Source organism: Cuculus canorus, chromosome 13 (assembly GCF_017976375.1).
Source record: "Cuculus canorus isolate bCucCan1 chromosome 13, bCucCan1.pri, whole genome shotgun sequence".
NCBI classification, from domain to species: domain Eukaryota; kingdom Metazoa; phylum Chordata; class Aves; order Cuculiformes; family Cuculidae; genus Cuculus; species Cuculus canorus.
The window spans coordinates 3,002,299-3,016,714 of NC_071413.1; the positions used below are offsets into that span (position 1 = coordinate 3,002,299).

The window sequence follows — 14,416 nt, forward strand, 5'->3', positions numbered from 1 at the left end:
GCTGGCTGCATTGTTTGTTTTTAATCTAATAAAAGGAGATCTTAATATCATAGTAAAATCAGTACAAAGCTAGAAACTCGCCTCTTGGCATTTTGGCGAAACATTATTGAAAATGTAAAAGCCTTCAGCTGGAACAGCAGAATCTCAAAGCAGTTGTAGCGGTAGGATCAACAGGTTGTGTTCTGGGTGTTGGCAGGAGCAGGGAAAGAGCATCCAGCTGGGGCTCGAGATGCCAGTGAGACTCGCTACGCTGGAGGCCGGCTCTGCTGCGGCTCTGCTCCGCAGGGATGGGATGCTGCGGTGGCCAGGAGCAGGGAACCTGTGAGGGTTGGGCAGCGCTGCGGAGCAGAGGCCGGGCAGCTAGCACGTTGCTGGGAGGGCAGAAACAGTGGAGGAGGGGAAACAGAGAGTTGGGAAGAGCCATGCAGTGGGGAGATGGGATGAGCGTAGCAGGACCTGGCCAGTGAGGTGGAGGCAATGGAAAGGCAAGTTCACTGTCCCTAGGTTTGCAACTGCTTGGACTGATTCTGGCTCCATCTCCTCTCTGGCTGGAAATTAAATCTTGGACAGAAATTTCAAGTGTGTTTTTAAATTAGGAAGTGAAGCATGTCTTGCAAAAGTTGGGAATGCAGAAGAAGCATTCATTGCTTAAACTCACCTATCGCTGTACGATCCAAGTGTGGCTTTTTTTGCCTTTTCTCTGTTTTCCTGTGCCTTCCACCTTTTCACAAATGTCATTGGAAGCACCATTCCTGTATGGCCATAAACGGTTACCTCCTGAAATCACCATTACCCAGTTTGTCTACCAGTACGGTACTGGGCACCATGACTGGTGATAAACACAGCCATTTTTGTGATGACTACTGCCCGATCTGAGGTCTCCAGCCACAGTTCCGCAACTTGAACTCCCATGATGTGGCAGGGAGCTGGAGGGAGCAGCTTCTTGGGGCTGCTGGCCAGACTGGTACCTAGTTCCTGATTGAACATCAGCTAGTTTACACAGCGCAGAACCATTCCAATCCCCTTGTGCTCGCTGACTTGCCAGCTCTCTGACAGTGCATGTGCATTTTGCTTCCGTGTTTCCGTGCGCAGTATTATGTTCTGGCCACCCAAGACCCATCCACTGAGTATGTCAGGTCCCAGTGGGGCTTGTGGAGCTGCTCCTGGTCACTGTGCTCTTTTCCATGGCTTCTCATCTGACAGGTGAACCTGTCAGTCAGATTTTCTTTCTGAAGCTGCCATTTGAGTTTGCTTTGTGCTCTCACAGCACTGCAGTTTCTGATGGCCTTTCTACAGGTATGGTTTGTACTGGCAAGAAGGGAGAAGCGAGAGCACTTTCCACATGCAGCGTTACAACATGCTGCAGTGAAGTTGGTTCTTGGAACTTAGCAGCCCCCTGAAATGTCAAATAAATCCTTAAACTATTCATCACTGTGTTTTTGGGGTGGCAGTTAAGTCTTTCAACACTCTGCAAGTTTCTTTCCCCAGCGGTAATTTCGCTGGTGAAGAAATACAGCTCAGGGCACTCCACAAAGGCCTCAAAATTCATGTTTTGTTTTCATTACTAAAAAAACGCTTCACTACATTAAAGAGTGGCCCATTAAAATATTGTACCCTGTCTTCCCTGTGCCGTGTCTTTGTTGGCAATCCTTGCCCATCCACAGGGCAGAGCTGAACAGCAGCCAGCCGGTTGCTTTTGCAGACTTCATAGAGGAAAGGGAGGAGGCTTAAGGCTTCTTTAGGTGTAAGAACACAAAACTTTCAATAGCCATGGAAGTTTATTCAGTAAATGCACTGTACTGAACCTTAAGCTACTCTGTCAGTGCTTCCTCTGCTTTCAGTCTAACCCAGCACAGCAGACTGGCTCACATGCATATCTATGGAAATAAATTAACTGGTTACTGGAATAAAATTTAACACCAGACAAAGCAATATATGTAACCATCTCAGGGAAATAGCCCTAAAATAACAACAAAAAAGAAAATAATGGATTACTGGAGGCTTACTGAACCTTGGATTATATAAATTAAATGTTACAGCATGAACTGGGTGTTTTCTGATCCTGTTGAAAAGCTAGAGGTTGAAGAAAAAACGGTAAATGTATTATAATTAGAGTTTAGGGGAGCGTTTGATTATTCTTGTTAGTAAATCAGTGTAGCTGAATGCTGGCATGGACGTGAAGGCAGGCAGGGAAACCTGGACTGTGCTTAAGAGGACAGAAAGGTTTTTAGCAGAGTTCAGTGGGGACTTGCAAAGTCCAGTTTCTATTTAATATGGCCACAGTTATTTTAGAAATAAATGGCACGTTAATTAAATTAGCAAGTTAGGAGATCAGAGCGAGGTGCAGCTGTGGAGAACAAATCTCACCGTGCGGCACGAACCCACAACTCAAAGGAAGTGGCGTGGGGCACAGGCAGCACCCCAGCACTGCAAGCAGTGGCAGGGGAACCCCTTCCCATCGCCTTCCCCAGCCAAGCTGGGCCTCTCCCATCCGCTCCCCTCGCCGCCTGGCCGGAAAGCTTGAGGTGGGGATGCTGGAAGAAAGGAAGCAGCAGCATTCGTGAGCAGTGCTGACCATTGCCTTTGGCAGGGTTTGGTGAGCTCGTTATCCATGGGAGGAGAAAGCCCTGCCCTGGTCACAGCGAGAGACACAGAGGGATTGCGTAGCCAAGCCGAAGGGACAGCTCGCCAGTGAAATCCAGCAGGCTGTGGGATAGTCTCTCTGGGAAATGGAAGAGTCCCTCACTGGCAGGGTTATTTAAGACTTGACTTTGAAACACGAGACACTCTGCAGTTGGGAACAATGCTGCACTGTCAGAGAGATGGACTCAATTACTTAATAGGTCGTTGCTGTCTGTCTCCTGCGATTTTCCTTTCAAGAGCATATATTCAGCTGGGTTATTTCTCATGGGAAGACAAAGCATTCTGAGAGAAGCCAGACTTTTGAAGGGAAGAGGCGGGAGGAACGGCACCCAGGCAGATGCCTTGTTTGCTTTCTGCAGACCATGCTGCTTAGGACCTGAAGAAACCTGGAGTGAGGTAGCTGATGTGGGTTCTGGTCCTGTAACCAGCTGATCCCCTGGGCTCATAGATCTCGCTTTCTTTTCTTTGCTCACAAAAGATTTGCCACGTTGCTGTCTTCTGCCGCACGCTGATCCCCAGGATTGCTGCTGGTGGGGCTGTGGTCCTACAGGCAGTGCTGCAGATGCTGCATAGGCCATTGGTTGCTGGTTTGCCAAAACATTCAGCGTTGGATGGCCACGTACCCAGCGCTGGCAGGTCCATACAGCTCATCTCGGTGTATGGACAGCCTCTCCTCTAGCGCAGGAAGGCTTTGAGGGTGTTTGATCAAAATGACAGCCAAACTGGAAGAAAAGCTCGTGGCCTCGTACCTATCTTCAGCTAACCATTCGGTTCTCCGTTAGCAGGTCATGGTGGACAGGGATGTAGAATGGAGCCGGTGAGGCATGTTCTCAGCAAATTGCTCTACCACCTCGTAGTCACTTGGGGTCACAGGCCTGATTGGCAGCCCTGAGGCGGGGCAGGGTGAGCTTAGCACCAGGGTGGGTGCGCCTGCATCAGAGGTGCACACGTGCTTCGTGTGTGTGACTCGGTGGGTGCCCACGTGTCTTTAAGGCATCAATCTTTGTGCACTTGTTTGTCACCAAATTAAGGTACTACGTTACCTTATGCACATTGAATTGATGCAACTAAATTGGCTGGATGTTCTTAATCCCTGAGGGTGTGATGAGATTTTTGTCTCTTTTGCCCATTTATTTTTCTTTTCTTTTTTCAGAATAAGTCGTCTCTTTAATGGCACAGAGCCTATTGTCTTGGACAGTTTAAAACAACATTATTTCATTGATCGAGATGGTGAAATTTTCAGATATATATTAAGCTTCCTAAGGACATCTAAGCTACTGCTCCCAGATGACTTTAAGGTAAGGAAAGCTATAGTCTGCAATCCATTTTTTCCTCCCCTTCTGTCATTTGTTTTGGTGCAGGTTGGTTTATGTGCTTGACCTAAACACACTTCACTAAATGTTGCTGTTGATTGTTAGGATTTTTAGTACTTGGGTATTACACCAGGGATGCTATTTAATAAATGGACCAATGGTTGTCATGGATACCACAAAAAGTTAAACGATGAAGCTTATGGCTAAATCAGTTATTCTAAACTAATTGTATTTTCTCACATTTTTAACTTATTTATCAGGGTATAACAACAATTAAGAAGCAGCATCAGCAACTAGCACTTTCCAGACTTTAATGCTCAGAATCTGAAAGAAATGTTTTACATTTGATACTTTGAGGACTTAAATTGTATAACTCTTTTGCTTGTTGGTATAAAAAAGAAACAGCCTTAAACAAGCATTTAGATATAACTGATTTTGGTTTTAGGATTTTACACAGTGCATGAATGTCGAAATATTCTTGGGAGATGGAATTTACTGAGGGTTTTTAAGGAGCAATACAAGTTCTCTATGAAATAATGGGTCTGGTTGTTGCTTTGCAAATCCTGATTGTTTAAATGCTCTCTTAGCCTTGTTTGTTTGGCTTTGCCCTTACGAAACTTGCAACATTGTCATCCTTATGGATGAAAATTAGAAGACAAAAGTGTCCCAACTGTAGATGACAAGATTCAACAAAAGCACTAACTCCAGGATGAAATGATGAATAGGTTGGGATGGCAATGGGGATCTGCTGGGACTTAGAGAATGTGGAGTGTTGTTAGAAAGGGAAGTTCCTGCACTGTGCAGTAAGATCTCACTTGGCATGTTGGACTAGGTAGGCGAGACAATTTGGCCAGTCATTGCTGAGTTGGTCCAGATTTGTGGTTGCTGTGGTGGCTTTAGATTTGGCAGACAGCTGATCCTCACGCTGCAAACCACACCTCAGCCATTCTTGCCTGAGTATAATTGTATTTGACCCCAGCAGGAAAGCGTTTACAGTTCAAGCTGGGGAGACAGGCTGTGCGATGGGAGCACACATCTAGTCCCGAGGCAGGGAGGAGTTTTGGCATTCATGGTGGTTTTGGTGCTCCAGCTGTGAAGGGCTGTCCTGAGCGCTGGTGTTGCTGGGGAGCAGCGGGGAGGTTTGCTTCTGGGTTGGGGCGCAGGGAAGCAGAGTGAGAAGCAGAGCATTAAGGGATGGGCATGAGAAGAGCTTTTACAGAGAAATGAGAGAGAACACGCAGGTAGGAGTGAAGTTAATAACCAAACCAGTTCTGTGGATTCTAAGATGGATTGAGTAAAGGGAGTGGATGGAGATGCGATACAAGTGAAATTCCAGAGAGATGCTTAGCAGAAGCTTTTTACACAGTCTGGTGGGACAAGAAGGTATGAGAAGAAAAGGTAGAGGAGATGTAGTTTGAGCTGATCGTGGCCTCAGCTGGCATCCAGATTTCAGAGGTGCTATGAAACAAAACCAGCAGGATTCTGCAAGAGCCTGGAGGTGAGAGTGCTGGTGGATGCCAAGGACTTGTCTGCGCAGTGAGCCGCTGGCAGGGCTGGGAGAGACTTGGGAGAGCCGGCGCTGTGCCCAGGCTCAGTCCGTTGTTCCAGACCATATCTTTGCATAGGGTTAACTGTATTTTATTTAGTTCCTCCCTGGGAGAGCTTTAGAGCAAACCCCAGGCTAATGAGGGCTCAAGAACAAAGCAAAGTATTGCTAGGTAGGGAGTAACTAAATAAAAATGCGTAGAAGAATGTGCTGCAAAGCTATATTAAAACTGCATTGTAAACGGATTTGACTTCACAGAAATCGTGTAATTTTACCAGCATGATTAAAGTGACAGAAGACAATAATCAAAGGCAGCAAATGGAGTCACTTGGTGTTTCTAAATACAAAACTCTATTTAAGGTATAAAACCTGACAGGTTTTCCAGCGAGACTTGCATTAAATGTTCTTTATGTCAAACAAAGCATTATCAAGTGTTTTGAATATTTGTTATTTTTTACCCCTTAATTTAATCAAGCAGTTTATTAGCCTCAAGGTTTAGCCAAGTTGCTTTTCAACTTGAATTGCTGCTCTGATGGTTATTTTGGAAAGTTTGGAATGTTAGTACTGCACCAGCGTTATTGCGTTTGCTATTTAAGTGTTGTTTTCAGACTAAGTTAACACTGAAATGCAGAGAAAGTGGGGTATGTGTTCCTAGGCTAGTGATTCTTTATTATCAAGTCTGACTGGTGTGTTTACAGTGAATATTAATTACACTTCCAACTACTAATAAGCCAGAACTTGAGAATGCTTAGTATCTGACAGGTCTCCCTGCTGGAAGCAGCACTCATAGTTCGTAGAATTTTCCTGGGTGTAGGGGATTTTAGGCCACATTTAAGTATGATGAGAATACCTTGAGTTGTTTGGCCTAGTTCCCCAGCCAATGCTTATAGCTCCTCCTTCCTGCACCGGTTCAGAGTGGGGCCATCCACCCTCAGCAACGAATGTCCTCAAGCAGAGCGTGGAGACAGCACCCTTGGGTCTGCTGGGACAGGGGGTGGCTGGTACAGAAACTGCTCCTCCTCTGCAGCCCAAATATTCTCTGCATTGATCCCTCCTCGCCATCAGAGGTGTTTCACCAGGACACTGTTTAGACAGCTTCAAGCAAAAACAGATGTAGGTAGAAAGAGCCATTTCAGCCTGTTCAGCGGTCAGCGTTAGGTACAAAAATAAAGGACCTCTGTAGTACTTAGAGAACAGCAAGAGCTTCATGGGAGATGTGGTTTTACAGTTGTTGTTGGCTGTCTTTGTCTGTAGATAGCTGATCTTTACTGATCTACTGGCACTGACGTCAAAACAGCAGCACAGCTGGCCTTGCGGTCACACATCCCATCTCTGTCCCAGGAAGATCACACTCTGTCAGAGGTGACTGCAGGACTGAGCCAATGTGAAATCCACCAGAAAAAAAGGTTTCTACCAAATCTTGAGCAGAAAATTCCTTTGTGAAAGACAAAAGGCTGTGTCTTTGAAAGGTCTGTTTACCTTTCCTATGAGATTCAAATATTGTCCAGAAGCTGTGGATGGAGAAAGGCTGCATCCCACCTGGCTGGCTGCTCCTCCTTCCAGGTGACCTGGCAGAACTTCCCAACTAGTTCTTACAGCAGCTACAAAAAATTGAAAGCTTATGGTAGCTCATGTAGGCTTTTTGTGCTACTTTACAGGAAAATTAGAGCTCCCCTTCCAGTCACCCTCTCAGGGAGGGTGCAGTATCTGTATGCATTGATCAGCATACGCCTGGCACAGAGGCGGTACCAGGCTGCGTGGAGGCTGAGTTTCAGCATAGCTACTCCGGTGCCTGCTTAGGGCAACATGCCTCTTTTGGATAGGTCTGGGAAGATTCATATCTGCAGCTGCCTTTGGTAATGTATCAAAACGAGCCGCTCAGAGATGTTTTCTTGCAGCTCCTGTGGCACCTCCCTAGCGAGGTCCCTTGTGAGTCACATTCTTCTGCTTGACATTTCATGTTAAACTTCTGCAAATCATCAGGGTAGGATTTTATATCTACAGTGCAAGGGTGGAAATACCTATGTCAGTATTACCCAGGCATCCTGAGCATCCTGTGTAGACAATCCAGAGCTGGGCATCACTGCCAGTCCAGTCACAGCCACACAGTACTCTGAATGGTGTGTAGAAAAAGATCTTAGCAGTGTATCAAGTCCGTTACCCTGCCCAAGCACAGGCTTTAGGGCACTGGACACCCCTGTGCTGGGAGCCATTTGTTCTTTGTTCCTGGTTTTGCAAAATCCTCTTCCTTCCCTAAATCCATTGTCAAATTCGGTAGTGGTACTTGAGTTCCTCAGCACAGAAAAGGCAGATTTCCCATTGCAGGAGCCAGAGGAGGGGTGGGCAGTGGGGCAGGCTGTGTGGGTGAGGGCTGGTCAGGGGCAGTGGAGGTCACACAGGGATCCCTTCCCAGGGTTGTCACTGGTGGACAACTATGAAGTTTCTTTTGCCATTCCTAGCAGAAGATGCTTTTTCATCCCCTCTGCTTATTACAGCATGACAAATTCCCTTTATTGCTACTGCCCAGTAGAAGGCAGGTGCCCCAACTCCCCAATGCCACATGTGCACATTGCTTCTTTGCACATTTTAGATTCCCAACTTCTGTTACAAACCCCTTCCTCCAGGTGCAAAACCAGTTCCAGCACACTTGTGCTCAGCCCAAGTGCAGAATGGACATGGAGAGGAGAGTCTTATTTTAAAATCTAATCTGAGCACCTTGCCTTAACCCAGGCAGTTCATGACCGAGTGCATCCCAGTGAACACATGATGCCCCAGTGCGGGTCTGGCTTCCACACAGCCGTCTGAAGCACAGACCTGTAGTTCTGAAGAGCTGTTTTATCTGAAAACTGGTGATCCTATCACAAAATGGTATCAGAATATAAAATGTATCTTGTTTATTTAGGACAAATGATGGTTAGTGGGAGTCACTGAGGAGCTGCATTTGATGCAGTGGGCTAAGAGCTGGCTGTGGGGAGGTAGAGGTGCTGTGATCCTGTTTTTTTGTTTGCTTTATGACATTACTGTTTTGGCCTGGGGGTGCTGGACCATTGAACTCCTGTGATTCAGGATACTGTCAGCCTAGTCCAAAGCCCAGTGAAGTCAGTCGAAAAGACTCTCACAAATGTAATGGGCTTTGCATCCAGCCTCAGGAGCACTGTACCTCTCATTACTTTCAGAAATGAAAGACTGGTTTTTATAAGGCTGTACCACATCTTCTGGGTTTTACTGTTGAGTTTTCTTAGCACATATTCAGTTGGTTGGTCTTACAAATAATATGTTACCATGAACACAGGTATTCTAAAACTGTTTTTTCAGGACCTGTTGAAAACAGTGGGAGGCTTTCTGTCGCCTTCAGTAAGCACTGGATGCTCCTGTTCACTCTGCAGCATTATACTACATGTTTCCTTAGCATTGCGTGTTTTCCTTTGCTCAAAAAAGAGATATCAGAAGATGCCCAGGGAATGTTCAATATCCTGCACGTGCCTCCATAATAGCTGCAGTTAACTGGTGGACTGTTGCTGCAGTGTCCTACGCAGACAGTTTGGGGCAGGGGTTGTTCATTTAGGTCACTAGTCTCCATAGGTTTAAACCAGTCCTGTGCTCAGTAGCCAGGGAGCTTCACCAGTGGACAGAGAAAAGTCATAGTGGTTCAGCAGAGTGCTGATTTTGAGGAGAGGGGTGAAATACCTTCCATCAGAGGATGAGGTGCTTCTTTAATCTACTGTTGGTTTTCATCTTCTATATCCTTCCCATGAGTGTGTTTGTTGCCCTCATTTCTTCGGGCTTGTTCTTCTCACTCTTTTTTTCTCTTTCTAAGGTCCTTTTTTCCCTGTCTTAGTGGTGCGCATATTGTCCCAGCCTTAAGAGACATCAGAGAGATGTAAAGAATGGGACGTCCCTTTTGTAATGATAACCTTGCTGGTGTCAATGTGAATATTCATACCTCTCCAGGCTGCAGGCAGCCCTGGGGTGAAGGAGCACCTCTCCACTACCAGCAGTGGGTCTGTGGTGCCAAATTTGAACACAGCTCACTGCTTTGGTTCCATTATATCCTGCAGCAGCAGATTTTACAGGTTCATTCTAAGCTGCTATGAAGAGTTGCACCTTTTTGTGCTGCACGTTCATTGGCCTTTGATTCCCCCTCTTCCCTGAGTCCTGGAGCAGCAGCACTGCTATTATTTTTGATGTACTTTTAGTGCCCATTTCTTGAGTACTTCCTGTCATCCTCTTCTTTCCAGCCTAAATGATTCCAGTTGTTTCACTCTTGTGATTTTTCATTTCATTGCATTGAAGTGGTGGAGAACTGCCCTTTATGTTCAGGTGTCTTCAGAGACAGGAGCTGCTGTTGTGCTCTTGTTTCTCATCTTCCCTTCAGGAGGCTGAAGGAGGTGGTGGGGCCGGTGTAAGCAAACTGCCCACCACGTGCTTCCCCCTCTTGTTTCTTCTCTGGCTTGGGCTGGTGGGCACTGGGGGGCTACTGTCACCCTTTGCCTCATTGTACTGTCATGCATTTAACTGAGGTGGGAAAATCTGCTGGAAATTTGATGAGCAGTTGTTAATGAGGATATGCAGAAGATATCTCAGTCTGTGAACTAGGTATTTGGTCAAATTGGGAATTTTAGTTGCCCAAAGGCCAAGCGAGGTGATGAACAAACGGTTGAGAAGAATGGTTTCTTTTAAGTTGTTGGAGTGCACATCTGAGCTGCCTGCCAGCAGGATGGTCACTACCTCGGTATAATTTACCAGGCTCCACAGTACGCTTTGAATACATGAATAATCATGAAATGCAGGGAGCAGCTGAGCTGCTGCAGCTGAAGTTCAGACTCAGCAAAGGCAGGTAAGAAGTGAAGCTGAACTGACATCTCCGTCTTGTAACGTGTGCGAGAGGTGACAGCGAAGCCCGAGATCTCATGTTGTAAGATCAGAAGTGAATATCTGAGGCCAAGAGTGAAGATTAGGGCTCGGGACATCTTCTCTTACATCAGCTGGCTTTGCTTATTGCAACCAGTTATTTTGATTTCTTAATCCAAAAGTAAAGCCTTCTGGCGTCGAGCTTGTGGGATAATAAATGAAAGAATAATTCAGTGCAATGGGAACTTCACGGTCAGCGCAAATAGATTCAACACTAACGCAGTGTGGTTTTCTGTGTAGGTGTAAGACGAAGACAAAGTGTGTGGATACCTGTTGCCTTTGCACTCTTGCTGACAATACATAAGCCTAAGTAGGTCAAACAAGAACAATACTCATTTTTAAAAGAGAACTATAAGCATTTCTAGTTTCTCTCTCTGCCTCTCTTTTTTTTCCCTTTCCAGGACTTTAATCTTTTATATGAAGAAGCAAAGTATTACCAGCTGCAGCCAATGATTAAGGAACTTGAGCGATGGAAACAAGAGAAAGAACAAAGGAAACACTTCCAGCCTTGTGACTGCTTGGTCGTAAGAGTGACTCCAGATCTGGGGGAGAGAATTGCATTGAGTGGGGAGAAAGCTTTAATAGAAGAGATCTTCCCGGAGACCGGGGACGTCATGTGCAACTCTGTAAATGCAGGCTGGAACCAGGACCCTACCCACGTTATTAGGTTTCCTTTGAACGGATACTGCCGGTTGAATTCAGTGCAGGTAATGGCCTTTCGGCGCTGGCTCATCTGTTTGCTGGGGTGGGTGGTTTTTTTATTTCTTGTTCCAATTATATGCAAATTATTTGCTTCTACCCAATTACCTTCAGTGCTCATACTGCAAGGAGACATTTTCTGCCTGGTGAGATCACAGTCTTTCAGGTTTTCCTAAGTCTAAGCAGAAAAATAGATTTAGATTTTGTGTATGTTAGTGCCATGCTGGTCTCATAATGGTGTTATACTGATAAATGCTAATTTTTTCATCAATGTATAGCCTGCAGCAGTTTTTTTTCCCTCCAAAGTTGCCCCCAGGAAGAAAGAGAGAGTTCCAAAAACTACAAAAAAAAATCTCCACACCATTTTATAGAAAATGCAACAATGTGTAAATGCATAATTTATGTCTCACTCATAATTAAATGATGGTGCCTGCGGGATGGACTTAAAAAAATTGATCTCTGCACTTTTTTTTTTTTCAAAAGGATGTTCTATAAAAATTGCCCAGAGTATTTTAAACAAAATGTATTTCATTTTATACTCAGAGTTTTGACATTAGGTTTAAAATTAAACATATGAAACAAAAGAAGGTAACTGGACAGATAGGTGGATGGTAGTGGAAATAAATATGTGGCTTGCGTTTAGGCAGCAGCCTTATGGGCAAGAAATGCCATTTCACAAGGGATCACCGCCACTGCGGCCAAAGCTTTGGTGTTGTAGCTGTCCTTGGGCTGCAGAGAAGGAACAGTCTTGATGATGCTGTTAACTTGTGCCTTAATTAACAAGGGCAAAACAGAGCTCTTGGTTTTCGCACGTACGCCTTTCCAATACGCTGCAAATACTTGTATTGTGAAAGTGAAGTCAACCTATAGGGAGTATCCGAAGGTACCGTCTGCTGCAGGGCTGCTGCTGGGGCTGTGGGCAATGCCTTCGAGGTTCTCAAACTTCCCTGTGGGCAGAGAGGTTGGGAAGGGAGGTGTCACGGCAAGGGAGGCAGGAACACAGTGCCCTTCGGTACCTCTGCTGTTGTGACGCGGCGAGCTGAGGCACCCTCCATCTCCCAGGCTGCCAGTTAAGAACATGTTTGGGAGACCTGCAGTTACCAGAGTGTGTAGAGGTGGATGGAGCCATTTTAACAACCTGCATTTGCCACGGACACCTCTCCTCTTGAGGCAGCATTCCTCGAGGCAGGGATTTTTGGTTCAAGACTCCGAAGTGTTCTGTTTGGTTGAACGTAAGCAGTCCATTGCCTGTAGTTAATTTTGCACAGTCCTTAGCAATTTCACGTTTGGCAAGGTTTGGAGTGGGCTGCCCCAAAAATAGAAGGCTGGAGGTGGGTCGGAGGCAGATCCGTTTGCTGGCAGTGGGAGCAGTGCCGAATCCGTCACTGTGCTGGGTGGAGAAGGGAGCAGCTACAGTTTAGCAAAGTAAGTGGATGGGGCAGCGTGCTTGTGTCTCAGCCACGCTGTCCATGTGATCCCGGTACATGCATGCAAGGAATTAGAGTAACCGAACCAGTAAAGGGTCTGTGGGCAGGCAGTGGAAGCGCTGGATGCCCCCATGGCTTAGCACTTGGCTCTCAAAGTGGAGTGCTGGTAGGTAACATGTGCTTGTAATAAAAGCTGAATGCTAATTACTGTTATTATTTGAATGTGTTTTGAATTCAGTCAAAATTTAGACAGAATCAAAGAGTCTCTTTGGAGGTTCGTGTTGTGAAAAAGAAATTCTGTCAAAGAGTACAGCCTAAATAATATTAAATTACATCGTTTTACTAAATTGCATCATTTTACTCTATAATTAATAGAAGGTATTTTCAAACACTTTCTGGAGAATGATGCATTTCTGAGACCAAAGGCTGATGAAATCAGCAGCTCATCATCATGGGCTCTGATGGACTCTGGTCAGCGCAGAGATGCTGCCCTGCCCCTTCCCAGGAGTTTTGGGCAAAACAATATTGTCAGAAGCAGGATAGACAGTGAAGCAAAGGCAGAGCCTTAGAAGGGGTTGTATAGGGAAGAGCAGAATCAGCTCGGCAAACGGCAGGCAGACTTTCCGCCTCGCTCTTTGCAATTCTTCGGTGACTCCTGTCGTCCTGTGCCCTGCCCAGTCTGTTTGGTGCCAAACTGCAATACTTAGAAATCCTTGGATTTTCAAAACATATTTGGATTGAATGTTTTGTGTCAAGAAGGGTCCACGTAAAACAGAGTGTCAACACTGAGTAGGTAATGGTAGCCAAAAATATACAGTAATTGAATTAATTTAACACCCGTTACATAGAGGTATAGAGTTTACTTAAGCTAACAGTGTTCTTTCAGCTCCTCACAACAGGTTCTGGTGCAATAGGTGAGCTTACATTAGAGAAAATTCTGTGATCCTTGAATATGTCGAACACTGAGTCTTCATAAATAAGATTGTTTTTGTTAGTATTCTGCAAAATTTAAATGAAATGCAGTAAGTGAAGGTATCGTGTTTCTATGTAGAAAACCTTCCAACAAAATCAGAGCCTGTATCTCGATGTGCTCAGAATACTGGCAGGCGGAGTATATTAAATCCTAGCACAAATCCTCTAGTTAATATTGTGTGTGTGTCTCCCCATACGTCGGAGAATCACAGCTGATACTCATTTACTTCTTGGCATATTCTCTTTGGAGATTTACAGGAAAGTAGCTCCGATTTGATTCAGAGGCGCTTACTGGTTTCCCTGTGTCTGTCTCACCTTCAGAAAAAGCAGCGTGCGCAGAGCCAGGTTCACTAAACGGCATTTAAATCCCTTCATGTTCAACATGGTCTTGTGCACACACCGGCGCATACAAACCAGCGCTCGTAGAAGCTGTCTTGAGGAGCCCTTCTCCATAGACTTGAGCTCAACCTCATCCAAGTTTCACTTAAAACTCTACAATATTTAAACATTCCCTGCATTGTTTACAGCATTTGGCCTGTTTTGTTTCTTGCTGAGAAAACTGATGATACCGAGGTTTCTAGCACTCGATTGTAGCCTGCAGTCTAGTCCTTGGAGCGCGTAGGGAGCAAAAATGAATCGCTTTGTTCTGCGTGCGGTGCTCTGAGGTGTAATGTCTACCTGGATTGTGTGTTTGCAGAGAGCTGGCTCGGTAAAAGGAGCCCCACGTTAACACGCAGCCTTCCATAGCTTTGGACTGAGGCAAGCCAAGGGCACCGCCGCTTGCTTTGTCTTACAAGCAGATTGATTTGGAAATGTTTTAACCAAGGATTTTGAAGTCCTGTCTCTCTCCGAAATCTTACCTGCCAGTGCTCTGCTTCGCTCACCAGTTAAGTGGAAGAAGCCTC

The 14,416-nt window shown here is 45.5% G+C and overlaps 1 protein-coding gene across 7 annotated transcripts in view; it reads left to right on the forward strand.

The window, feature by feature from the left end:
* The window catches only part of KCTD15 (potassium channel tetramerization domain containing 15), a 40,740-nt gene that overhangs the window by 23,768 nt on the left and 2,556 nt on the right, over positions 1-14,416 (forward strand). For all 7 annotated transcript variants that reach the window (XM_054078540.1, XM_054078539.1, XM_054078538.1 and 4 more), the window contains exons 3-4: positions 3,797-3,941; positions 10,815-11,120. In XM_054078540.1, coding sequence (XP_053934515.1) covers positions 3,797-3,941; positions 10,815-11,120 — 451 coding nt within the window. The remainder of the gene's footprint in view (positions 1-3,796; positions 3,942-10,814; positions 11,121-14,416) is intronic.